The sequence below is a fragment of the Fukomys damarensis genome, unplaced genomic scaffold (assembly GCF_012274545.1).
Source record: "Fukomys damarensis isolate Sample0158 unplaced genomic scaffold, DMR_v1.0_HiC HiC_scaffold_32, whole genome shotgun sequence".
NCBI classification, from domain to species: domain Eukaryota; kingdom Metazoa; phylum Chordata; class Mammalia; order Rodentia; family Bathyergidae; genus Fukomys; species Fukomys damarensis.
In genome coordinates this window covers 45864486-45891543 of record NW_022900944.1, presented here as the reverse complement: position 1 = coordinate 45891543, position 27058 = coordinate 45864486, and the positions used below count along the sequence as shown (strand labels likewise).

Sequence of the window (27058 nt, the reverse complement as noted above, 5' to 3'; positions counted from 1 at the left end):
CTTGTACCCGCATTCCTGAGTTACAAGACAGCGACAGTGGATCACTGCACCAAGCCTGGGCCTTCTGCGTGGCCACTCAGGCTTCCTGCCCCAAAGCCAGCCCATGGGCTCGGCCTGCCTCCAGTGCCCCAGTGCCGTGCCACAGCTGCGCGTGGACACCCAGGGCTCCTCACTCTCGCCTGACCATCCCTTCATCCTTTCCCACGTCCCTTCCCTGCTGCTTTCCCCAGGAACCTTCATAAGCCTCGTCCAGCAGCCCCTCCTGTGGTCTCTTGCAGAGGGTCCCAGGCTACATTGGGGAGGTTTGTGGCCCACATGTGCGGGGACCGAGAGCAGAGCTGAGCCAACACCTCTTCCTGACAGCACCCACCTGCCTCCCACCTCAGGATCAGTCAGGGACCAAGACAGAAACCCCAGAGACCCAGCCTCATTTTGTCCTGAGCACCCCCCGCCCCCCAGCTTACGTTTAGGCTTCAGCACATCCAACTTAAGGCCATCGAGTGGTTAAAACTATGACTCACACACGTAAGTTCAGTGCCATTCTATGATGGGCAAATTTATTCTGAGAACATCTGGAACAGGCACTGCCTCCCGGAAGTAATGCGCAAAATAAACCAAGATGCTGAACTCCAATGCAGAAAGAGGCCTTTACCCCATTGAGGGCAGTGGTTTCTTCCTAGTGTGAAGATGGTGGAGTGGCTGCTCAGGGCCCAGGGTGCAAAGCAGGAACCCAGAGCTGCTCAGGACACCTGCAGACTGGGCTGGGGCCAGGCCGGCTTCTGGAGCCACTTGTCCCGTCTCTAAGGAGCTCTGTAGGGCAGAGCCTGAGCTCTGGAGCCCAGCTGTGTCCCCTGCTATGTCCAAGGCTTAGGAAGTGGAGGAGTGCTCGTGCTCATGGGCTGGAAAGGAAGCAAGGAATCTGAGCTACCCTGGGGCAGGAGGCGGAGTTGGTCACAATCTGTCGCATCCCCTACCTGCCCTGCCTGGCCAGAAGTACCAGGAAGATGTCAGCTTCCGTGAAGATTAAATTCTTAACTCCCAGAAAAATTCATCCACTCTTTCCTTCTTTCTTTTTTTGGGGTGGTGGTGGTGGTACTGGGATGGAACCCAGGACCTTGTTGCTGAGCTACAATTCCCAGCCTTTCCATTTTAAAGACAGGGTCTCACTAAACTGCTAAATTGCCCAGTCTGAGTTTGAACCTGCAATCCTGCCTCAGCCTGCTGGCGTGTATGACCATATCCAGCTCCCGAAAAATCTCACGTATTTGACTCAGTTTCCAACCTGTCCCTCACCCTCGTTCCCACTCCACAGATGAGGAAACAGGCTGAGAGTCTCTTTCTTCAGGTCACACAGCCAGGGAGCAGGACCTCAAAGCCAGGCGGGGCCGCCCCAAAGCCCACTCCCCGACAGGCCTGCTCCTCCGCAGCCAGACTTTGCTGGTGAAAGCTCACAGGTCCTGGCTGGGTCTTTACCAGCCAGGCACAGTGCAGGCCTCCAGAGGGAGACTGGCTGGCGTCCATCCCACCGCTGGGGATCTTCCCGGAGAACCCACCCTGTACTCTGGAGCCCGACAAGTGTTGCTTCCCTTCCCAGCTCCAGGGGCCGCGTGTGTTTGCAGGCTTTTCTGTGCCCGTGATGGGTGGAGACCTGGGTGCTGCGACCTCATGGCCCTGCGCAGGTGGCTCCTGTGCGCACACGGCCCCTGCTGTGGCTCACTCACTCCCGCCTGAGGCAGAGCCTGCACTCGCCTGGCTCCTGGGGTCAGCCTCTGTACACTGTGTCCCCGTGCCCGGGGCCTCCCTTCCGTTCCCCAAAGCCCAGCCTGTACCCTCGGGAGCTCTGCTCCTCCCACTCCCTCTGCCCGGTGCTGATCCCCAGCCCATCCTCCCCGGCAGCACCTTCTGGTGCCCAGTCCTCAGGCTCCATGTCACCTCCTCCTGGGACCTTCGCTGGCCCCGTGGAGTTCTGTTCCTCATCCCTGTCACTTGCTCCACGACACCGGTGAGTCCGTCGCTCCACGATCTGCCAGGAAGGGACTTGGCCACATCTGTTCACTGTCTTGCCCTCCAAGGATGCCTGGCACGAAGTACGCAGCCAGGAACTGCTGCCTAGCAGCAGGGTGCCTGAGACCGCCCCTGCCAGTGGCCCTGATGGCATCGTTTGGCGGAAGTGGGGTGAGACAGAGGAGACTTAGGGACATCGGAGATGCTAAGGCCTGGAAAGGCAAGTCGGCCCCTAGTGTGGCCTTGGCCTTAGGTCCCCGGGGGCACAGGGATGCGTCCACTTGATGTCAGGTGGAGTTCTGCAGTCACTAGGAAACTATGAGGGAGTCAGATTCTGCCCGCGAGGAAAGCCCTACTCTGTCACCCCTGCCACCAGCATGTGACGAAAGTTACTAGGACCCCCAACTGCCTGCACCGCCCCCCAGCATCTCCCTCTCCCCACTTACCTGCCCGGTGCTTTATTGGAAGGGCCTGTGTTGTTCCTTCCCGGCTCTGCCACATACTTGGAGTCACCATCTACAACAAGAGGGAGGTGCCATCAGGGCCGGTGTGTCCAGCCCACCTCCAACGCCCACCATGGCTCCCCTGTGCCTGCCAGGGGAGACACAAGTGCCTCAGCTAGGCCTGGTGAGCTGGGCCCGGGCCCCACCCCTGGATGAATCCATTTCGTCCCCTCCACAGGCCCTCACCTCATCAGGGCCCCGCCTGCATTCTGGCCTCACCGCGGCCACACCGCCTTGCTTGTCACACCCACCAGCTGCAGGGACAGCCACGCTGCTCCCAGCCAGGAGCTTCTCACCCTTCCCTGCCTGCCCTCCATTCCTTTTCCTGAGGCTGAGCTTTTAGGCCCCTTCTCAGGAAGCCTTCCTAGACAGCATGGTCCACGCTGTCCTCCTGATATCCGATATGTGACATCAGAACCTCTTACATAACCACTCGGGTGTCATTGGTGCTGGATTTCCTAGCTGTTCTTAGCTCCCTGGTGGAAGGTGCTGGGTGTTTCACACCTGCATCTATAGGCTTGACCTCCAGAACAGAAGGATGAGCAATGCTTGGTAAACTCATGGTGTAAATTCTTTTGGGGGTACTGGGAATCAAACTCAGGAGCTTGCGCTTGCCAGGTGGGCACGGTACCGCTGAGCTGTATCCCTGGCCCTGACTACTAAATTAGTCCATTGACTGGTTTGGCATAGTTCAGGGTGTGGATAATGAGAAGGCCCACACTGGGTGTGAGCGCTACCCGCCCTAAGGCCAGATACCCTGGACAGAACCTAAGGGACAGAAAGAGGCTGTTGTTGCTTACTGCTTGCTGCTTCACTGCTTTGCTGACTTCTGCCTCTAGTGAACTGTTTCTCCTCGGCAACACCCCTCTGCCATGCCACTTGGCCTTGGATCCAGCTGACTGTGGACTGAAACCTGTGAGCCAAACTGTGAGCCAAACTAAACCTTTCCTCCTTGAACTTCGGGTGTCAGGTATTTTGTCTCTAATGAGAAAAGCAACTGAGACGAATACGTGCATGCATAGACACATAACAGACGATTAGATGTGCATGAGTGGGCAAGTGGTACCTGGATGGAAAGAGAGGTAAATGTGTGGATGGTTGGGTGGATGGATGCACGAGTGGATGGGTGATTAGATGGAAGGGTGGGCGAGTAGGTGAATGAAGGGAGAATCGACTGGATGAAAGATTAAGTGGATGAATGAAGAATGGCGTTAGCCATCATTTCTGGTTCCCTAACGAAGGCAGGAAGGACGTGAGTGTGTCCAGCGCCACGTTCCGGGATTCAGCACGAGCCCACGTTTGCAGTGAGGACCCCTTGGCTCACGCCTGTCCTGCCTGCTATGAGGCGATGGGGCTTCTGCTTCCCTTCCGACTCTTGGCTCCCATTTCCCTTTTACATCTCAGCTCTGGGGTTTTGTTTTTTCTTCTTCTCCACCTAAGAAATGCACATTTTTCTTTTTCATGCCCTCTGCAGGGAAAGAACGGTTTCTTCCCTCACCTGGATATTCTTTGTAAAATTTGCGTCGCAGGAATCGCCCATCTGCAACACAGTGAGAAGATAAAGTCCTTTTAGAGTTTATGAGGTCAACTTTTTCAAAACATGGGATGATTTACATCTGTCCTGCTCATTTTCCCAGGGTTATGCGCAGAGTGGTATCACAGCTGGACAGCCTCTCTTCATTCATGAACTAAAGGAACTGCACAAAAAGTAATATGACGGGGGCCAGGGATTTTGCTCAGCGGTTTTGCCACCTGCCTTGCAAGCCCAAGGGCCTGAGTTCGATCCCCAGCACCCCCCTACCCCGCAAAGTAATACAATGCCATTTTTGGTTTTGGTGTCACTTGTGTCACACAAACTGTCTCCTGTCCAAGGCTGCATGAGTCCCACTTAATTCCTCCTGTGCCGCACCCCAGCTTCTCAGTGACCTTGAACCTGCTCAGAAAAGTCACTGATGCCCCTCTGACTCCCAGATGGGATTCCCTGGTCCCCCAGTGCCTGCTCCTGACCCAGCCAGAGAGCTCTCATGCCACCGACCTGGGAAGCCTGGCAGGGGAGACTGGTTCTTGGGGCCCTGAGCTCTGTTACCAACTCTCAAAAGGGTCAGATATGCACAGAGAGGTTTATGCAGCATGGGAGAGGGAGCGGGAGGAAGCACAAGGAATTTGCAGGGCATGAGGGGCCATTGGGCTCAGCCTTGACTGCCTTGGAGGATGAGGAGGCCGGGCCTCCTGCACCCGGATGCTCGCGCCACCCTCTGAGGGCTTCTGGACCTGAGGTCCCCTTCCGGCGGTGGGCATGGCAGTGGTACCCAGTGGCTGAGGCCGTCCTGAGCACCACCCTGGACGCCACGCTCTTCCTGTGACCGCTCTACTCAGTCACAGCACCATGGAGCGCTGCCGCGGCCCCTGCCCCACCCATGTTACAGCTGAGGAGACTGCGGCTGGGATGGGTCAGGTGAGCGCCCAGGGCCACCAGGCAGGAGTCCTAGGCTGTGAGCCCATTTCTGAGGATCTGAGCCTGCGATGCTAACCTCACACCCTGGTTTCCCATCACATCAAGGCCCATCACGTCGCGTTGCTTTTCAGTCCCTGGGTTGAACCCAGGGCCCTAACACTGAGCTGGGCTCCCAGTCCTTTTGTTGTTTTTATTTTGAGACAGGGTCTTGCTAAATCACTAAGTTGCCCAGGCTGGGCTTGAACTTGTGATGGTCCTGCCTCAGCCTCCCAGAGTGCTGGGATTAAAGGCCTGTGCTGTTCCGAAGATAGAATCTCAGATATCGAAGATAAAATTGCAGTCAGTGACGGTGAAAAGAGAGGTCTCTTAAAAACAGTAGGAGATCGTGAGAAATTGATACAACAACTCTTAGACAATACTAAGAAGAATCACATAAGATTGATAGGAATTCAAGAAGTAGTAGGAGAAAATGTAAATAATTTTAAAAAGCTGTTCACAGAATTAATTATAGAAAACTTCCCAAATAGAGGGGAAGAATTTGACATACAGATAAGTGAGGCATATAGGACTCCAACTAGCCATGTTAAAAAAAAATCTACACCTAGACATGTAATAATCAAGATCCCAGAAACCCAACAGAAGAACAAAATACTACAAGCAGTAAGAGACAAGAAACAAACTACATGCAAAGGAAAGCCCATTAGAATCACAGCAGTCTGTTCAACACAAACCCTTAGGTCAAGGAGAGTCTGGAATGAGATATTTCAAGTACTAAAAGAAAACAACCTCCAACCTAGACTGATGTATCCTGCACAACTTTCTTTTAAAATGGATGGGGAAATAAGATATTTCCAGGATAAAGAAAACCTGAGAAACTTTATGAATACCAAACCAGCACTACAACGAATTCTAAACAATATCCTAGAAAAAGACAATGAAGGTACCAACACAATGAGGCCCAACAGAGCAAATCAAATAGGCAAGCCAAGAAACCAAAAGGAGAAGGAGGAAAAAAAAACAACAACAAAAAAAACACCACATGATAGGGGAGGAGGGGGTGAAGTGAGGGCAGGGGTAAGGGGGAAAAATGAGAATCAAGACTTGTTATGTAGAGGTACAAGATCCCAACAATGAATGTAACTGTACTGTACCCCTAAAATGTACCAATAAACTCAAAGCTGAAAAAAAAAACCACATGATAATAATAAGTTGGTACATATTGGTTATAACCATCAATATTAAAGGCCTCAATTCACCAATCAAGAGAAATAGACCAGCAGAATGGACTAAGAAGCAAGATCCAATAATATGTTGTATGCAAAACACTTCTAGTGTAAAAAGAAGCCCATAGACTGAAAGTGAAAAAAGCAGGGGTAGCAATCTTATTCACAGACAAAGAAAGTTTCAAACTTAAACTGATTGAAAGAGACAAAGAAGCTCACTACATCCTTGTGAAGGGAACAATTCAAGAGGAAGAGATAACAAATAATTTATTTAAAATTTATTGAGTATGTCAGAAAGTATATATGCTTATTTTTTTTCCTCTTTTCTTCTTTTTTTTTTCCTTTTTGTTTTTCTTCCTCTGATGCTGGGGATTAAAACTCAGCACATTGTTCTGGCTAGGCAGGTGCAGCACTATTGAGCTAAATTTCAGGCTTTACATTTCATATTTTTAAAATTTATCAATACACTAATCCTTGTCTCTATATGTTGGTCTACCAAATTGATGAGTTATTTTGGTTCTCATTTTCTTTGCTTTTTTATTTGAGAATTTATGAAATCTGTATATATGAGCAGCATGAAAAGTATTAAGGCCCATCTGTCATTTTCCTCTTTCATCTCTGCTTTCTACAAACTTCCTTTTCTGTCACTACAGCTTGTTTGGAAATTTGTTAAGATAAATGTTGTTATGTTATCAATATATCTTTGTACCTATTTTCTACTGATGACAAATATTAATTTTTAAGTAAATTTTATTATAACTATACTTAATCATTAATATCATTTAGTATCTGATACATATTACAAATTCTCCAACTCCCTCAAAGATATGTTTTTTCTCAAATTATACAAATCACCAACATTCCACACATCACTGCACTGTTTTATTATACCTAAGTATATATTGTATTGTAGAAAATATGCATTGTGTATATGTGTGGGGGGTATGTTTTTACATATATGTGTGCACTATTAAATGAGAAACATGGGCATGAATGTGGTAGGATTGTGCACATTTGGCATATTGATAGTTTCTCTGGCAACCGTATGATTTCTTTAAATTACATGCTTGACTTAATTCATAGTCATTTGTTTGGGAAGAATATTACATATCTATTGGTGTTAAATTCTATCATTATGCTTATAAAAATATAATAAAAATAAGTATGGGATATAATAAAATAGAAACAGAAAAATCTGATCTTAAAAATGTGAATTTTTTTTAGTTGCTTTTGGATTTCAAATATAAGTATATTTTTTTCTGTGGGAAGTTTTGTTAGAAAATGTAAGTGGTACAATCAACAAGTATATGATATTTATCAATTAATTAAACCAAGGAGTTTATAAATCATAAAATTTTGAGGACAGTTTCTCAACTATAATATGTAACTTTGTTTTATTTATAATTACATTATTTCAAAAATATAAGAAAATGAGAAAGAACATAATGTTTGAAGAGCATATCAAACTAATGTATTTTGATTAGTCTGTGTTACATAAATTCTTGTTTATTTCATATCCTTTTTTGCTGTCATATATATGTATATTCGGAATTTTTATTTAGTATCTTCATTTCTTGTTATCACGTATCTTTGCAATCTTTAATTAAAAAAAAAAAGCTGACCACACACAAAAATAAAAATAAAAAAGGCCTGTGCTGTTGTGCCTGGCTACATTTCTCTTTTGCAGGCTGCAGTGGAACTCAGACAGGGCACCTGCAGGGGGGCAAGCAGCTGCTAGCCCCCCTGATGATACGGCCACCGTCTGTCTGCTCTTCTTTGGCTCCACCCCGGAAGTGGGTCTTTTTGTGCTGATCGGTTACCTGGAGAACAGGTTTGAGCTGGCGTGGCTGACTCCCGTCTTACAGTTCTTACAACACAGCCCTGACCGCCTATGACTGTTGCTGACCACCTCTCATTTCCTAGCTCACTTTGTGGCTTTGCACCCGAGATTTCTATTGTTCCCATAGCAGCATGAATTAGCCCCACTACATGGGTGAGGGAGCTGAGGCTCCAGGAGCTGAGGAAGGTGACTCCAAGTCGCCCAGCCTGGAACACAGCTGGGATGCAGTCAGTCTGCTGGCTCCAGTGTGCCTTGTGACAGGAAAGAGACTCCAGCAGTGAGGGGTGGAGGAGCTCTGGGCCAGTCTCAGGGTGCTGGGGACATTTCCTGGGGCAGGGACCGTGGGGCCAGGAGCAGGCGCAGGGCACCCATACTCACCTGCTTGCCGGCGCTGCCTGACACACTGCCCTCGGTTGGGGATGCCCTCAGCCATGTCTCCTGGGATCAGGATGTGGCACTCATAGCCAGAGGGACAGAGCAGTGGCTCCGCGCCATCCTCGGTGGTGCTGCAGGCCTCTGCTGTGGGAGGGACAGGAACCAGGCGTGAGGACAAAGCCGGGCTCGGACCCCACGCCTCACAGAGAGGTGCCTGTCACCTGCCTAGCCCCCCTTCCACAGCAGAGGCATACCCTGGACACACACACACACACACACATGCACACATGCACATGGGGCAGCACAGTCACAGGACCCAACAGGCCCTCCACACAGAGTGACACTCATCCGCGTGTGCCAGGCACCTCACGAAATGTGTGCACTCACATCTGTAGTCACAAGGGCACACTCACAGTCACACACAGACTTGCACATACAGCCAGTTTTCTGCACACAGACACGACTGTGCCGCCACCCAGACACTCACACACACAGATGAGTGTGGAGCCCCAGGCACAGGTGTGCGCTCACATGCACATACACACTCCACCTGCCCCACTGGGCCTGGCCCGCAGGTCCTTCCTGTAGAAGCCACTGTCCACCCCTTACCCCAGGGACCCAGCCCCGTCCTTCCCATTCTGCATCCCAAAGGGGGCGCTGTGGTTGGGGAGTTCAAGCCTCGCTCCTGGGCAGGGCTGTGGGGTCTGGGGGGAGGTGCCAGCTGCCACCTCCACTGCCGGGTGGGGATCAGGAGGGCTGGGCCCTGCATGGGGACAGACAGCCTGGCGTTTCCGGGCCCCTGGCCAGACGTAGGGGCAGCTCCTCGTAGTTCCTTCACCTTGCAGCACCTCCTCGGGGCCATCCAGCAGCCAGCCGTTGCCTCCCAGCCACCGCGGCTTCGGCTGCACCAGCCAGTCTAGAACTAGGGCATCACACAGTCAGGTGGAGGAGGCCAGGCCTGCCTAGCCCCGGGGGGAGGGTTCTACTGTGTAGCCCCAGAGGCTTCCTGGGGATGTCTCCCAGCACATCCTCAGTGGACAGAGGCCAGGATGCTGCTAGACACCATGCAGCAAGGAGGACAGTGTCCCTCAACCAGAATATCCCACGCCCAGTGTCCACAGTGCCCAGGCTGAGACCCCTCATACTGGATGTTGTCATGGTTGCCATTGTCACTAGCAAGTGGTGCAGCCGTTCGCCCAGCGACTGATTGGATGGACTTGCTCACGCAGTATTCACTGAGCAGCTCTTAGGGCTCCGAGATGGTTTTTGATGCCTGACACCAGAGCCTCGTGGCATTCCACAGGAAGGGGTGCCCTTATTGGCCCACTCAGCAGGAGCGCCTGTAATGCCTTACACCAGCAGGGGGCGGCATCTCACACTCTTATGAAAGCGGGAAGTTGAGCACTGCCCTTTTCTTGGCTGTGACCTCACCCCAGGGACAGTGCAGTCATTCCCACCTTCTACACTCCCTTGCCCTGGGGGCAGGGGCTGGAGCCTCCGTCTGTCATCACAGCCGGCAGAGCTGAGGGCCCAGGAAGCTCTGTCGCCACTCATGCCCATCAGGGCCCCTAATCCCACCATGGAAGGGGCTATCAGCAACCCACTGTCACCCTCCCCAGCTCCTCCACTCCCAAACTTTCCTTCACGAGGGACCTCTCCCAGCAGATGCACCCCAGGCTGCACCTCTCTGAGAGATGGGGGTCTGGTCCTGCACAGCCCTAGCTGGGAGCTGAGCGCTCCTTCCTCACCGCTCTTCCTTGAGCTGCACTGCCGTTTCCACCCTGCTGGGAGGTGACTGCTGACCACCGACTGGAGCTCCATCTTGCCCCACTAGAGGGCGCCCTCTTCCACACAGCCCCAGGGCCGGGCCTCACCTGCCAGAGGGCCTGGTGGGGTCCAGAGTCACTAAAGGACCTGGCCATCTGGAGCCCAGGGACTGTGGCTGGATGGCTTATAGAAAAGCTCCAAATCTGGATTCTTTTAAGGAGGAATCTCACCCTACCCTGTCCTCGTGGGAGGTAACACCGTCCTTGCCATGGGTACACTGGGCTGTTGGCTCCCTGGACTCAGGCAGGAGCCCAGTACATGGCAAGGGCTCCATAAGTGCAGTGGACAGAGCCCAAGGAGCTGCTTCCACTAGCATTGCATGGGGTGGGGCAGTGAGGCTGGGTTCAAGCCCTTACCTTTCCCAATGCCCAGTTTGAGCACCATCTGGCTCCCCTCCCCCACCCCTGCCTACCTGGTGGCGGTGGTACGGCCTCCAGGCAGGCGTAGGCACAGCCATTGTAGCAGCAGCGCTGGTGTTGCAGGCACTTGGAGTCAGCCTGGCAGCGCACAGCCTGGCAGGCTCCAGGGGGCAGGGTCCTCGGGGGTGGTGGGCAGTGGTCGGCACGAGGCTGCCGGTGGCTGGGGGCACTCACCTCCTCCACCTGCGGGGCCAGGAGAGGGTCAGCAGTACCTGGGCTGGGCTGTGGGTCCTGGGTAGGTTGCAGGCCCTCTCTTAGCCCAGGCTTCCTCGGTGAAAAACTGATTCTGGCGGAGCCAGGCTGGTATGGGCAGCTCGGGTCACAGGCGCCATGCTCCTGTGTGGCAGTCCCACCCTGAGCCTGCTGCAAAGCCCCCACAGCAAGAGGACAGCAGGGCGGTCTTGGAGTGTTTGCTGCGGATGTTTGTGTGCCCCGAGGCTGCCCCAGGAGATGTGTGTCTCTGGATCTTGCTATACGCGTATCTGCACAACTGGGTGTGTGTGCAGATTCACACTCGTATATAAACACACATGTATTTCTATATGCACATCCAGGTTCCTTATAATCCATATATTTCCCTATAGCTTTGGGAATACAAATCACAAGACAAATAATTCCACAAACAACCTGGACAGACCTCACAAACATGCTGCTCGGGAAAGGCCAAGCCCAAGAGAACACTGGTTACTCCTGCACACACGCTGCGGTTGGAAGCCAGGCCCCAAGGCCAGTCTGAGAAGTCAGGGAGAGGCTGCCGGTGGGCACTGACCTGCTGGGCAGGGCTGGGAGTCCTCCCTGTCTCTCCCGCTGAATCCAGCTTAAAGTGTGTTTGCTTTGTGGGAGTCCATGGAGCTGGACGCTTAGGATTTCTGCACTTTGCAATATTGTTTCAATAAAATGTTAAACAATGAAATGCAGCTCACACATAGGAAATGCATTCAGAATAAGCACTTTAGGAGGAAGGCTGGGGGGGTTCAAGTCATCGCAGGCAGACAACCCTGGGTACCCCCTAGCCCCAGACCCTGCCCATGCCAGTGATACTGCCTTGCTAGATTTGAAAATGGGGTACGCGGAGGGAAGGTCATTACACACACACACACACACACACACACACACACACACACACGTGCGCGCGCGATACAGAGTAGGTTAATCTGCTCCCCCCTTCAGCTATAACGAGCATCTAAGATGCTTCAACTCCTTACGCCCCAAGTCCTTCCCCAGCACATACCTGTTTCGGAATCCCACCGGCTGGTTCTGCCCAAATTGATAAGGAGCACCTGTCCCCTGGCATGCAGCTACTGACCCTGCCCTGCGAGTGTTCTCAAACCAAGAAGCCAGACTCAGGGAGCTGCCCACAAAAGGTTAGTGGGATATGGTGGTGCAGGAAGAAAATCATGACAGAGACTTTTTTTTGCTACGATTTAGCTATATTTTATTTATTTATTTTTGTTTTGTTTTATGCACACATGTGATATGTACTGTGTGCATTTGTGTGCTCTGAGAACACTTTCTAAAGGACACACAAGAAACCAGTATGGGCGATCGCCTCTGGAGAGAATTAGGTTCTGGAGCCGAGGGAGACCTCTCTTCACTCCATGCTCATTTGCATTTATTCAACTTTTTTTTTAACCACGGACGTGAAGAAGGCAATTAAAAACTTAAAAAATACTAGAAGTATGTATAAAAAAATGAATGACGAGGGAAAAGGCGTGACATCATAGTGCATAGAAAAGCAAGATATATTCATTTTTGGCATTTTCCGTCATCTTGTAATGAGGACGAATAGCAGATTAGTGAGCAAAAACAAGCAAATGCAAACACACAAAACAAAAATAAAATAAAAACACCTCCAACCACTTCATGCCTGGGTCTCGTGGCCCTAATTTTGTCCAAGGCTCAGAGGGGAAACGGATCGTGCGGTCACAGAGCCTTGAGAAGTGAGGCTGGGTCTGAATCCAGTTGTAGTGACTCCACAACCTGATGCTGCCTTTTCTGAGCAGGAACCAGGAGAGCGCACTGGGCGGAGAAGAGTCTTTCCACCAACAGTGCTGAGACGTCTGGGTATCTGCATGGAGTGATGCCTTCGTGCCTCCACAAGCTCCATACACAGAACACAGCCCGGAATGCATCCAAGGCCCATCTGTGAGAACTGGACTCACACAGCTCTTTGGAGAAAACGCAGGAATACAGCTCATGGCTTTGGGTTGGGCAGTGGTTCTTAGAAATGACACCCAAAGCACAAGCAGCAAAGGAGAAGGTGATCAGTCGGATCTCATCAAAACTGAAGACCTCCATCCTTCAGAGCACAGCGACGAGAAAATCGAAAGGCAGCTGACAGCGGACGGGAAAATATTCAATCTGTTACCGTCTGGTTGGTGGGTTCTATTCTCAACCCAGAAAGATTTACCACGTAGAACAGAGTCAAAAGAGGACTGAGCAAAAGTATTTTATCATAGAGCAAGAGTAGAACACAGCCATATTGCAAAGCAAACGCAAAGAGCCCCCAGGCAAATGAATCTGGGTTGGGGGACTCAAAGGAGCTGCCCAAGGGCCTCTTGTGTCCCCCTGGACACGCAGATGACTACCTCCCGGACAAGTTGAGATCGGCCTATGGGGTTACAAGCAGGACTTAGACATGGGCTTATAGGAACTCGGAGAACGTAGCAGGGGTACTTTTGTAAGCACCATTCACTGTAACCTTAACCAGAACAAGACATTCTTTATAGAGAAGTATGAATATCTTATTTCTGGGCAAGAAAATCCTGCCGATCGCATGAGGCTTTTGTTTGTGGAGGCTCTGGTGCCCTGACCTTGGCCACTGTGTCAGGGGTCGGGTTAGCGTTTACTCGGTCACCCCACTCCCACTGTTGGCCCGGCCCTTTCCCTGGCTGCCTTCCCACTTATCCACCGCTCTGCCGGAACACCTCCCACTCATGGCTTATTCCCAGATCTCTTGCTATCTCCCACTTCACGATCATAATCAGATCCCGACTGGCATCTAGAATATAATGAGAACCCTTGCGGTTCAGGAATGAAAAAGATGGCCCAATCAAAAGAGGTCCAAAGGATCTGAATAGAGATCTCCCTGGAGAAGCTACTCAGACAGCCGAAAATTACATGGGGGGGAAATACTCAACATGATTAGCCACCAGGGAGATGCAAGTCACAACCACAGTGAGAGATGCTATCACCACCCCCACCCCCAGCTCCACGGCTAAAACGGAAAACAGGAAGGGCCGGAGAAGACTCGGCCGGCTGGAGCACACAAGCTTTCTGCCGGTGGGAACTCGACCTGGAGCAGCCACAGTGGGGAGCCGTCTGGCAGGCGTTAACCAGAGAGCCACGTGACCCAGGGATCCGGAAGACCACGAGCTCAAGCTCAAGCCCAGCCTGGGCAACTCAGCGAGCTGGTGAGGCCCTGCTGAGGTTTGGCAGAGAAGGAAAAGAAGGCCTAGAGAGACGAGGGGCTCCTTTGAAGACCAGGGGAGTCCCAGGCGTGGGTCCCTAACCCACACTGGTCTTTATGGCACCTCCTTCTTCTGCCCCCTGCATTCCTGTACCGTCACTCACAAATTCCAAGCTGCCAGCAGGGCTGTCATCCCACATCAATGGTTCTCCATCATTTTCTACAGAGTTAACGAAATTGGACCCGGGTTGGGGCCTTGCCGGTTTTTATTCTGATCCAAGGTGACAGTGGACCGGCCCCCTCTGCAGGGTGACTCAGAACACCCCGGGCACCCTCAGAGAGGGCGGCTCATTCTTCTGCCTCACTTGTTGAGTATCAGGTCTCATCTGGGGGATGGATGGCACCCGGGACAGAAGCAAGGCCCCCACCCCACTGCCGGGCATCCAGGGAGGTGACAGTGGCGGCCCAGCCTCGGGTCGGTGGGGAGATCCAGTGTGGGCGACCCACTGTTTTCTGACAGAAATTCAAATGCTCTTTCTCAGAATACGGACATAACAAAAGAGACAAGCACCTGGGACGTCAAATCTGCCAGTCACCACTATGCAGGAGCGGAACAAGAGATGGTGAAGGGTGATAAAGACCTGACTGATGGAGGGGCTGGAGGGGAGTTGACATTCGCAGAAGGTTTGGTGTCCTGCAAGGTGATGTTCAGGGAGGGCTCTGAGCAAGGATGTCTCTCAGGTTCCAGAGAGAAGGCCTTTCACGTAAACAGACAAAGAGCTCGTGCTCCAACCTCTTCCCCCAGAGGCTGCAGTCCTTGGCCCGTGGTCCCGCCCCCTGAGCCACGCTGCCCCAGCCTCACTGAGGTCCCCCAAGCACCACAAGCCCAGTCCCAGCTCCAGCCGACCATGCAGGGCTCCGGCCTCTGTGACACAGGCACTTTCCAATTCGCACGTTCCAGTCTGGGGTTCGACTAAAGCAAAGGAGCTGGCTTTCCAGCCAGAGGAGGCTGCGTGAATAAATAATATCACATCCAGGCTCGGAGACATCTTGCAGGCCTCAGGGAAAGGGCAGGGACCTACCGAACAGGACTGCGTGCAAATACAGGGTGTAAAACTGTGTGAGCCAGGCACAAGTCCACAGTGTGTGATTTCCGTATGCGTTAGGGCATGCAAGTCCACGGAGACAGGAAGCCCAGGGCGGGTGCTAGGGACTGGGGGAGCCGGAGAATGGAGGTCAACTGCGTAACAGCCGCACAGTTTCCTTTGGGGTGACAGAGTATTTTGCCAATAGGCGAGTAATGGTAACACAACAGTGAAAATGTACTCGGTCCCACTGAAGTGCTCACTTTAAATGAGTGATTTACATAAGCGCGTTTCATTTCAGTAACAAAGTTTTTAAATGCTAGGAATAAAATGCCTCTAAAAAACCAAACAGTGCTGTGCATAACTGCTTCCAGGAAAAGTCTAGACACCCCCTGCAATGATTTCGACAGAGTTTATGTCTTGCAGGAAAAAGTTAGATCATTTTTACTTCCTTGTAACTTTCTGTGCTGTTTGACTTTTTCTTTACAGTAAACATCATTATTTCAGTAATCAGAAAAAAATGTGTTATACCATTTCCATTTAGGGAAAAAGAATGCAACCTGCACGTCTCTCCCTCAGCACTCACCACCCTTTGTTTCATGTGTAAAAGCTTTACCCTTTTTGGAATGTTCCAGCAGCAACTTAACGGCCAGCCTAATAAATATGCACCCCAGGACTGGTTTGCTTGGTGGAGGAAAAGAGCCAATTTTCCTCTAAGCATTGCTTTCCCTTCCCCTGGAATTTGGACGTCAAAGTTCTAAGAATAAGACACTCCCCGGAACACAGGGCCTGGATTCTTCTCACGCCCAGGCCCAGAGAGAAGACGGGGGTCCGCCCAGCTCGCCCTAAAGTCTCAGTGCTCATTTCCTTCTCACTGCTTCTATCCAGGCCAGGGCTGGCACGGACTGGGACTGGGGGATCCCGTTTCACTCCTGCGGCTTCGACCCTCCCTTCCGATAGCTGGGTGAACCCAGGACTTTGCCAGGGCCTTGGCCATGGGCATCCACCCCCTGGGTCTGCAGGGCACTGCTCCTCCAAACAGGGGTGTCTCGGTGGTCTGATGACGGTTTCTTGCAGCACGGGACATGTGGTCTCCCATCTTTCCAGGGACTCTGGTAAAGTGACAGCATTGTCACCGTGGCCCAAATGGTGGAGGAGTAGGCGCTCTGGGCCCAGTTTCCTGCTCTGAGAAATGTCTACCAGTCAGGGCCACCTTGACTACCATGATTCTCTTTATTCCCAGGAGTGGCCTGGTTCTGCTTCTCTGAGATGGGGTAGGGAGGTTAAAACTAAGCCCCAGGCACTGAGATGAACTTAGTCTCCATGGTTCTGCAGCCAGAGTGAGAGATCAGGTGTGGGCTGGGTCTGGATCCCTCTGGGGCTCCTTGGTGCTGCATGGCGCACGCGTGCGCGCGCGCGCACACACACACACACACACACACACACACACACCCTACTTCTGTCTCTTGTCTATCTTCCCATGCTTTTCTCGCTGCATCTTTGTTTCTGTGTCATCTCTTTTAAGGACATCAGTCCTACAGGATGAAGCACCCTGACACAGCTAGCTTTCAGGCTGTCCCAGGAAGCTCAGGTGGGGCAGCAGACTGAGGAAGCCTCAGGTGGCAGGAGCAAGAGGTGCAGATGCAGGGACTTGACACCCCACCTGCCTCACCCACTCTTGCTATTTAGGAAAAAGGAAAGGAATTCTTTGGAAGGTGCAGGAGAGCTCACAGAGGGCTGGGGTGCAGCTCTGCAGATGAGTACTGGCCTAGCATGTGAGGCCCTGGGGTCCATCCCAGAACCACTGAACAAATGGATAAAGAAAGCTCAAAGGCCAGGGATTTAGCTCAGCAGTTCGGTGGTCTGCCTTGCAAGCGCAAGGACCTGAGTTCAATCCCTGGTACCAAAAGAAAAAAGAAAAAGAAAGCCCAAAGAAGTAACAGGGGAAAGGAGAGCCAGCTTGGGGAAGTGAGGAGCACAAATTTTATTGCCATGTCTGACTCTTTTGTGCTCATCACCAACCCGATGCCCCAAGCAGCCAAACTACAAAGAGGGTCCAGGCTGGCAGGGTGTAGTGCGAAGAGGTGCCCTCTGCCCCTGGCTCTGCAGCCCTGCACAGCTGCTAGTGGGACAAGCACTTCTGGGCAGGACATAAACTGAGCAACCCTTTCTGCTGTCCTGAATAACACTTAGGAGACCAGAGACCCAAAGTCGTGACAGCAAGGACCATCAGGGCACTGGTCCCGGGCTAGCATGGGAGCTGCAGTGGGCCCCACCGAGAGTACTGGTCAAGAGATTCCCCAGAGTTAAGCATGGCAAATGCTTGGCCTGGCACAGAGTAAGTGCTCCTAGAGGGTTGCTCACCATTTCATCAAATGTGAGGAAAGAAAAGCCTGAAACGTCCAGCTGACAGAACCGACGCCAAGCCACTCAGGAAGGCTGCCAAGCCATTCACGAACATTCTGCTTCTGTTCGATTTGATCTCACAAATCTTTGCTTCTGCTATATGCATACCTGTATTTCTACGCATATTCATGTGTGTGCATATATACACATGTAGGGAACACAGTTCTGAGCCGGGCACTGGGCTAACAGCTCTTGGATTTTGTCTCCAAGCCCTGTGAAGGAGGCACTGCCACGCCACACTACAGACAAGGACACTGACACTCAGCGAGGAGAAAGAATTAGAGATTCCAAGACTGGCCCTTCCCCAAGACCCCTACAGGGTCCCCCAGGAAACGAAGGGTGGTGTTTCCTCTGGCACTAACTGCACTCAGGGAACTAAGGAGCCCCACTGTGTCCTAGAGACCCACCCCGAAACAAAAGCCACTCTCCTGATGATTGTGAGGGCTCAGAGATAGCGCCTGAAGTCACACAGCCAGGGAAGTGGAGCCTGATACCTGGGCCCTACTGGGCGCTGTGGTCATCTGACCCCAGACTGCCTGCCCTAGCCTCCAGGGTGGGAGCTGCAGTCACCTTCAGGGCCCCCGCGATGCCTCCCCAGGACCGCTGCCTGAAGTTTACTGAATGTATAAATCATATAAACATGCAGTTCTGTTTCACACACACCGGCTTATGGATGGCGGAGACAAAACAGTGCTTCAGGTCGGTGGACCCTTTAAGAGGTGCTGATTTCCAGGAGAAAGTAAGTATTGGCACCAAGTCCCAAGCCAGGCACAATCCCTCAGCACACCCAGTGAGGTGCCCTTGCTCCCCACTTGCAGGCTGGGTTGGGAGGACAGGAGTCTGTCTGTTTGACACCCACACGCCTCTTGCACTCAGAGGAGACACCTGCAGGAGAACTCAGCACCAGATGTCCTGCTCCTGCCACTCCCACCCGCAGAGGACGCCCGCGGCTCCTGGGCACTCACGTGGGACCTCTCCGGCAGCCTCTCCCGCAGGGCACGCTTCCAGATGATCTTGGCAGAGCCGGCTGCCAGCAGCTGCAGGAGACAGAGAGCCCAGAGGACCGTCCTCCCGGAGCTGCCCATCCTGCGGCTGCTGCAAAGCATTTCCTCCAGCCAGAGACCTTGCAGACCCTGGGAAAAGAGGGACTGGGCGTGGGTTGGGGCCTGAAGGGGAACAGAAGTTCCCCTCCCCGGGACTCCCTGGCTCCTGGGTCCAGAGTGTCACATGCATCCCTAGACAGCAGCTGGCCTGCCAGGTTATTTTTAGGCTGCGCTCTAACCTCTGGCCTCCGTCTGACCCGCCAGGGCAGCTGTGGCTCCAGCAGGGCTTGCCTATCTGAGGGGCTGGCAGTGGCTCTGCCACCCTGCACTCTCACTAATGATCTGTTCCTGCGGGACGGGATGGCCTTTCTCTGAGGTGCACTGGCTGTAGACTGGGGCCGCCCAGGGTGGGTGGGACTTGAGCTGCCTCCACCAAGTTTGCAAACTGTCTGCCCACAACACTTGCCATGGGACCAGCTGCTGGGTGGGTGGCCTTGGGGAGACCCTGGGCTTCTGCCCTCTGACTTGGGCAGCAAGACTGTGCAGATCCTGAGACCCCGTGCACGTGAAGCACAGCTGGTCACATCTGTCCCAAGAGTGCCACGCAGGGGCAGTGTGTGAGGGGCCATGTCCCACACTTAGACGCTCATGAGCACGTTCTGTGGGCTGTTCTCGTGCCCAGCTGAGCAGGGAGTGATGTGATACCCATTTTAAGGATGTGGAAAAGGAGGTATGCTGCCTGCCTGAGGTCACGCAGCAGGGCAGAGTGGAGGTTGGAACCCCGGATTATCTTGTCACTGAGGTGCAAAGCAAGAAAGGTGGCGGGGCCTGGGATCTTGGGGCAATGGAGTTCAGCTTCCAGGAGCTGTGCCCGCACAGAGCTAGGGCCCGGCAAAGCGGCTCCGTCCTCCTGCCAGCACACCTCACACCGGGCTGGTACCACCCACACTTCCTTCGTGTAATCTGAGAGGTGGGCCCCACTGTAATGCAGGGGGAGTCTCCCCTGGCCTGGAGACAGGCAAAGTCTCTGATGTCCAGGCAGAGCTCAGCCAGGACACTCAACAGTGACCCTAGGCACTGGAGCAACCTGAACTCAGTGGGCTTCACTGCAGGACTGAGAAGGCTCCAGGGAGCAGGGAGGAGCAGCTCCAGCACTGTGTCCCAGACAGGCCTCACCCACTTCCCCCTGGTCCCGCCCTGGTCCCGGCCTTAACCTTGTCTCTAGAACACTCCTCCATTCCCTCGTCCTGAAGTCACGTGCTGAGGCCTGAGGGGCCTGCTCTGAGCACCCCACTCTCTGATCCGCCCCCCATCCCGCCAAGGCTGCTACTCACAGAGAAATCAGAGGGTTCCCAGAGGCTGGGGAGCAGGGCTCCACTGAGAAGGCCCCAGCATGCCTCAGTTTCCCCACCTGTAAGGCAGGGGATGGAACCAGAAGCTGCGCCCCAGGCTGCCGTGCTAGGGGAGGGTGAAGGCTGAGGTCCATGCTTAGGATCATCCCGAGTCGTGCTCCCCAGACGCTTCGCACTCCCCTGCGGCTGGACCCCCTGCCCAATTCTCCCGGGACAGCCACACCTCCCGCAGGCTTTCTGCTCCTTCCCCTCTTCCTGCTGGAATCCCTGCCACAGCCTCCTAGAACATTAAGCTCTGCTCCTGGCCCGTTTCCTGCCTCTCTGTCCGTGGGTGGCCCCATTTCTGCGGGAGCGCCCAGCCCCTCTGGCCGGAGGACACTCCAGCCTGAGCTCTGTTCGTGCAGGTGCCTGGCCCTTGTCCTGGGGGGTCCCCACCCCATATCTGCACCCACTGCCTCTCCCGTCTTCACACGTGAGCTCTCTGGGTCTGGTTTCCCTGACCCCAGGGCTAGGCTGCAGTCCCTGGGCTCTGCTGGCTTCTGATTCACCACAGTGCACCTGGGACAGACGCTCTCCGCCCTGTACTCATCTGCCTGTCACTGTCCACCCACACTGGGAGGCCAGCTCCACGATGCGCTTCTGTCAGTCCCTCTGTCCCCTGTGACATCACCAGAGCCTTACACATAGCTGCGAGGCATCTGTCACTCAGTTTCATGGCCGGGGCACCTCCGTGTCAGCATCGTCCCTCTCAGGAATCCCTTGTCACAGGGACCAGTGACACATGAGACAGGACACGTCCAAACCAGATCTGCCCTCAGCAGGAAATTTGCCTTGCGTTTTAAAGATTTATGAAAATTCCTATTTCCTAGGAATTTTTTATACTGCTGACATTTAGGCTATGTTGGGCTCAAAAAACTGTATCAGTCATGGACTGTAACGTTTCCTTTTCCTGTCCCATATGGCTACTAGGACTCCACATGTGACTTGGGCGGTCTCCCTCCCAAGCAGCGCTGGTCTGTGACTGTAGCCTACTCCACGCAGCCCTGTGTGACAAGGCTGTCACCCAGCCACACCCCAGCATCCCCCTTGACCTCACCAGTCACCACTTCCTTGTTCCCACCTCCGCATCTGAACTTCAGTTCAGAGTTTTTACAAAACTAACAAATGCTGTATTCTGGTAGCATGATTCATGCTTATTAGGATTGAGAAAAGCAAAGAATAAAGGAAATCTTTAAGATATGTGTCTCTCCTATCAATTTCTGCAGAAAGCCAACACAGCCTTCTGCCCCGGGCTCTGAGCTGTGGTGAGCCAGGGGCAAGGCTGACAGAAGGTGACACGGTGACAGTAGGCGGTGTCAGGATATAGACTCAAGCCAGTTTGCCTGGCCCAGCCCCCACTCCGAGACCTCCTGGCTGTGTGACCTCAGGCAAGTCGCCTATCCTGTGAGCTTTGGCCTTTGAGAAGTGGCAGGAGGGAGCGCCCTGCCCTGGGGAAGGAATTTACCCATCACGACCCTAAAAGGGACTAACCCTGATGTGCCAAAGTTAGGGCCGCTCCCCCAGGGCCCCGAGGGTCTGAGCTCCAAAGCGCTGTCCTCTGTGCACACCACTGGCGCTCAACAAGTGCTCTCTGGTCGAGACTCCAGTTCCGCAGTGGCATTTGGTCAGGGCTGTGACCTGGCGGTTAATTCCTTGCAACAATAACTCATCCAACGAAAGTCTTCATGGCAGGGGATCGCCACTCAGAGAAACTGCGGCCTGCAGGTCCCGTGGGAAGGAAAAGCCCTGCGAGGAGAAGGAAACTCAGAGCAATCCTCCGCCCTGGGAAGCAGAGCCTCAGCCCGACAGCCGGGCCAGCCTGGGGCCCATCAGGAGCCCGGCCACACCCTCCCGGTTCCTGCCAAGCCTCAGGACATCGTGTTCCAAACTGCGCTTTGGATGCCCTTCCAGTTTATTTGAGCTCTGGCAGCCTGAACCTGACCTCTTCTCAGCAGGCTGTCCTCCTGCACAGCCATTTGGGCAACTTCCTGCAGATCTGAGGGCCGGCAAGTCCCGGGGAAGACCCGGAGCCAGCCAGGCCTTTACCCGCCTGCTCTGAGGGCCTGCTGGGGTCAGACTGGTGCTCAGGGCTTCCTGCCAAGGGCTCCTCTCCTTTAAGGAAAAGAGGAAAATGGCGCCTTTAAAACTATTTTTTAAAATGGTGTGGTGCTACATGCTTATAATCCCATCACTCAGGAGGATGTCAGAGAGTTCAAAGCCAGCCTGGGCAACTTGTGAGTTCAAGGCCAGCCTGAACCATATAACAAGATCCTGTCTCAAAATGTTTTGTCCGCCAAAATAAATAGATAAATACAAAGAATTCAAGTGCTTAGGAACTTACCCTAAGAAGGCAGTGGACATAGCTCTCAGTTATGCAAAGGTGGTATTCGTACTTCGTGCTAAAGTATGGACGGCTTCCAGCAGAGAGAAACCCACTGGCTTAAGAAAGAGCAGAATATACTCATTCATTCATCAAATATTCAAGTGTCTGGGGCTGGGGGTACCAGGGAGAGCAGAACCGTGCCCAGCCCAACAGAGCTCAGATATCAAGCAGTATTTCTAGGGAACACATAGATGGCATTTTCAGGGTAGTGCACAGTCTTGATGGCTGTGAAAACAATCACTCCCTTAATCTATCACAACTATACCAGGTAAGTATTGTCTTCAGCTCCATTTTAAGGTCAGGAAACTGAGTCTCATATTAATTAACATTTGCGTGATTAAAGGATATCCATTCATCAAAATTTCTCAGTGCTCTGGGAGGTAGGTGCTCTTACTACCTCATCAGGAGGCAGGGGTGGAGAGAGAACTTGCCTTGGGTACCCAGTGGGTAAGTGTCGGAACCAGGACTTTTGACCCCACACCGCACCTGTGCTGGAGGCCAGCCTTCCCCGTGATCATAGGAGGTAACGGAGCTGAGTGTGGTGGTGCACACTTAATAGTTCTGGAGGTTGAGGCGGGAGGATGTTGAGTTTAAGACCAGACTGGGAAACTTAGCAAGATCCTGTCTCAAAATAAGAAGAACAAGAGGCTCACGTGTGAGAAGAGTATTCCGTGGAGTCACAGACCACCTGTGGTTCCCTGGGTGGAATCATGGGGCCTAGAGCCAGGGCTGGTGCAGCCAGAGGAGGGCAGAAGGTGGCAAACAGCCCGGGCCTTACCTGAGCGGGTGGGAGGGACCCCCATTCAAACAGCCCTGATCTTCCCTATCCTTGTGGACCCTTTCCTTTATTAAAAAAATACATTAACAAAGATCTTTTACCAGGATAAGAACAATGAAAGCTAGATTCTGCTATTTTTCTTTCCTTCATACTTTAGAAGAAATGCAAGCCCTTCCGGGGCCCTTCGGAGCGGCCTAGGCATTGTGCCTGCTGAGCTGTCGAAGTCCGTCCTGCACCCTGGCCATTGGATGACACAGGGTAGATGACAGCAAAAGGCACGTGGGCAGTCTCTTCCTCCAGGCCTTCCCTGCGGTGCTCAGCACAGGCCCGGAGTTGCACAATCTGCCTCTCAGGGCCGCCAGCCCAAGAGTGAAAACACATGTTGCCCTGGACTGCCCTGCTCTCAGAGAGCCAGGCCCTGGCTGCAGGTCACTGACCCTGCTCTGCATCCTCCCCCTTCCCATGTGGTTCCCAGGCTCCCAGCCAGGGGACTCCACCTCCCACCCCCGGATGGCCATCCCGGCCCAGACCGCGGGAACTGACCCGGCTCTGGCCAGAGGGCCTGTCCTGTCATTGAGGACCACCGCAGGGTGCAGGCACACTTTCCAAGCAGAAGGAAGCCACACGGCTTCCTTCCCACAGTCCCACTGCCCTGGCCTGACCCTGCCCCAGTCGCAATGGACTTGCCTGGGGTGCCAGAAGGTGTGGCGTTCCATGTCCCTGTGGCCAGCTGCATATACAGAGCATGTTCAGGGGCCCTGGGTAACATGTAAGCCGGATGCCTCTGCAGGAAGGGGCCTATCCAGCGGGGAGATGAAGACTGCGGAAATAGACACCTGGGGCTAAATACTGAAGGGACACAAAAGTCTGAGGAGGTGAACAAGGGCCACCACGTGGGGCGGGGGCTTTAGGGTTACCCAAGAGCCCTGCAGTGGGTCTTCGTCTGCCGTGAGGTGATACAATACAAGCTAACAAGAATAAAGACAGAAAAAAGGCTTAGAGAGAAAAGCGGGTCTTGGGCTGATCTAAGCTGCTCTGGGCAGCAAAGACAAAGGACGCCAAGTATTCACTGATCACAGGCGTGGGAAGGTGAGCAGAGCAGGCTTTGAAGACGTCTAGTGATACAGTGCGAAGCATGTGGTGCTAGCACCAAGCAAGGCTGCAGAAGGGAGGCACTGTTTATCTTGCTTGGAGAGAACAAACCAGTACTGGGACTGGGTTGCAATTAACCAGCAACCCATCAGGTCAGTGAGAAGCCGTAATTCAGGGGAAAGGATTTTAACTAGAGTTACACTGACCTCAGCGCATGTAACTCAGCAGAGCCCCGCCACTTCCCAAACCAGGACAGCGTGATGCAGGGACCTGGCTGAGGAGAGCTGCTCAGAGTGGCCAGTGCGGGGCAGATGCAGACATCCAGGGCCCACCCCCGGTGACCTGGCAGCACTTCCTAACAGGAAGCCAGCATGAGCCCCCATGACCAGTCACCCCCGCAAAGCCCCGCCTATAATCGAGTGAGGCTCTTGGGGGGCAACTAGGTATAAAACCACAACACCCGGGCTACTTGGCCTCCGTAGGTGTCGCATTTGGGACTTCATGACTTTTGGCTGTGTTTTGTCACCTGAGTCCCACAGCATGAGCTTAGAGCTTCAGAGCGCTCAGGAAAAAGCCTCCTCTCTGGTGTCTGGTTCCCGGAAGACCCATTTCTTCCCTGGGCTCCAAGCCACATGGGCTCAGGGCCCTGTGGACACCATGCCAGTCCCTCCCTACCCACGCCAGACTTCTGAGGCTTCTTTCCTTCCTGGGGCAGCTTTTTCTCCCTGATACTCTCATCCCTCTACTTTCAACCAAGACAGCAAAGCACTCCCAACTCATCAATAAACACAAACAGCACTCTCGGAGGCTGAGGCAGCAAGATCACAAGTTCAAGCCCAGCCTAGGGAACTTAGTGACTCAGCAAGACCCTGTCTAAACATAAAGAATAATAAAGGTCTAGGAATTAGCTCAGTACAAAGGCCCTGATATCAATGCCCAGTACAGCAAAAATAAAATCAAATAAATCGAAAAAGTACAGGGAGGGGCGGCTCAGAAAGGTTTCCAACGCCAACGGCCGGAAGGAGACAGTCGGTCCCCATGGGGGCCCCTGAGCCACCTGGAGAGGGTGGGGAGCAGATGTCACACTGCAGGCACAGCACAGCACACACCGAAAATGCTCCTGGGAGTGGGATTTGGGTGGATTCCATTGGAACCCCCTTTCCACCCACCTCAGTTTCTGCTTTGTCTGCAGCCGTCATGCGTCTCGGCGTCATCAGATGCAGTGCAAATTTTAAAAGCAAAAAGTCTAGGGCCAGGGATATAGCTCAATGGTTCTGTGCCTGTCTTGCAAGCTCAAGGACCCAAGTTCGATCCCTGGTACCAAAAATAAATACATAAAAGCAAAAATCCATGAACAACACTGTGCTTAGAACACAACACCTAGTAAGGGCTTGTGTAATGTACTAATACGATGCTGTGTCGTCATAAAGCACACTGGAGGGATACGAAGCTGAGAAAGATCTCGGCAGCCAAGCAGCCAGAGGGCAGCCAGCCACTGGGGCACTAAGCACTTATCAGGATGGGGAACGATGACAGCCACATGGCTCACAGCTCCGACCCTGACGGCTTTACTGCTCACCCTCTGTAGGGGTGGGGTGGACTGGGCATAGGACATGAGTCCAGCATAATTAGTTAGTCTCAGGTATAGAAAGGACAGAAACAATGCTCATACTGTCTTACTCTGAGCGAGCCAAGTTATTCACATACTCACCCGAGGTTCATGAGAATGTAGAAAGCAGGGACTGTTCCTGTCCCAGTTGCCCAGATGGACGGACTAAGGCTTGGATGAGTTGCCTCATGGGCTTATGGTCACCCAGCTGCTGACTGGCCATGTGGCCACAGGAGAGTCAGAGCCTGTCGACCCAGGAACTCCTGTGTTCGACGCCATCACTCACCACCGGGCCAGGGCCCTGCTAAGCAGATGGACCCTGGGTAGCTGGCTCTCAGCACCGTTCCTTATTCGCATACCTCTTTGGTTTCTCCTTCCTCCCACTTCCGGATACAGCCGGAAACTTTCACCATTTTCTGGAGTCACACTTGGTAGTAAAATACAGCCTCTTATCATCTACAGAAACTTCAAAGGGAAGACTGAGACTCTGAGGTAGCTGGATTTTGATGCCCTCTTCTCCTTTTCCTCCCTGGTTCTGCTTCAGTCAGGAGGGCACAGTGGGGCTGGGCCTCTGCATCTTCTCTCGGGTGGCCTCCCCCTGCTGTTGGGGTCGATCTTGGGGGCCCCATGATGCTCGCTGCAGGGCTGAGCGTGGCAGCCCTGTGTCTCCTGCCTGGCCGAGCTCCCAGATGGAGAGCAATGCCTTCTATCACCCTGGTACCACGGTGGGGTCATAAGGAAGATCGTCCTGGCAAGCAAAGATTTCCATGCACAAGACAATCAAGAACACACAAATAAACCATGCACTTTGAAAACAACCTGCTCTTCTTCATGGGTGACTGTGAGCCTGGGCTTCTCCCTTCTCTCCTGCTGTCACCCTGCTCCCCTGACCAGCAGGCAGCAACTGATCAATGTGAGAATAGCCCGGGGCGGATGAGAGTGAGTGAGCACAACTGAATGGACAGAGAAAGACAAGACGATCGAGGGGTGTATGTGGGGGGGCTTCAGTTGCCAACTGACAGGTGCCAGGTGATACCCAGTATCACCCTCAAATCATGAGGCACCAGCAGCATCAAAGACAGACTTGGGGGCTGGTGCAAGACACCCCCTGCTGGAAGCATCCAGATGCTACAAGAAGTCCAGAATTAAAATTAAACAGAGCATTATTATCTGAATGTTAAACGGTCTGGTCATGTACTTCTGTCTTAGTAAAACT

General features: G+C 53.0%; 1 protein-coding gene across 10 annotated transcripts; it reads right to left on the bottom strand.

The window, feature by feature from the left end:
* Positions 1 to 547: 547 nt before the first annotated feature.
* On the bottom strand, positions 548 to 21494 carry Wfdc1 (WAP four-disulfide core domain 1). Of its 10 annotated transcripts, XM_010618371.3 has the most exons (10): positions 18829 to 18937; positions 18512 to 18679; positions 10640 to 10829; positions 9239 to 9322; positions 8404 to 8544; positions 4006 to 4047; positions 2451 to 2520; positions 1900 to 2023; positions 1554 to 1686; positions 548 to 899 (listed from the first exon to the last, which is right to left on the bottom strand). In XM_010618371.3, the coding sequence occupies exons 2-10, from the start codon at positions 18650 to 18652 to the stop codon at positions 868 to 870; spliced, it is 957 nt and encodes a 318-aa protein (XP_010616673.1). In that variant the 5' UTR covers positions 18653 to 18679; positions 18829 to 18937; the 3' UTR covers positions 548 to 867. The 10 variants fall into 10 exon arrangements, 9 of the variants coding, with proteins under 9 accessions (XP_010616673.1, XP_010616674.1, XP_010616676.1 ...); XR_779091.3 differs by lacking the exon at positions 1554 to 1686 and having other exon boundaries at positions 1933 to 2148; positions 18829 to 18936; XM_010618372.3 differs by lacking the exon at positions 1554 to 1686 and having other exon boundaries at positions 549 to 899; positions 18829 to 18935.
* Between the last annotated feature and the right edge of the window lie 5564 nt (positions 21495 to 27058).

Bases quoted from the DNA above. Each gene is read 5' to 3' on its own strand.
- Wfdc1 (XM_010618368.2), bottom strand. From the start codon at position 18,652: ATGCTTTGCAGCAGCCGCAGGATGGGCAGCTCCGGGAGGACGGTCCTC. The intron at 10,830-18,511 runs GTGAGTGCCCAG...CTGGCCCCGCAG, and splicing joins GGCTGCCGGAGAGGTCCCAC to GTGGAGGAGGTGAGTGCCCC. The intron at 4,048-8,403 runs GTGAGTATGGGT...ACTGTGTTGCAG, and splicing joins CAGGCAGCGCCGGCAAGCAG to ATGGGCGATTCCTGCGACGC.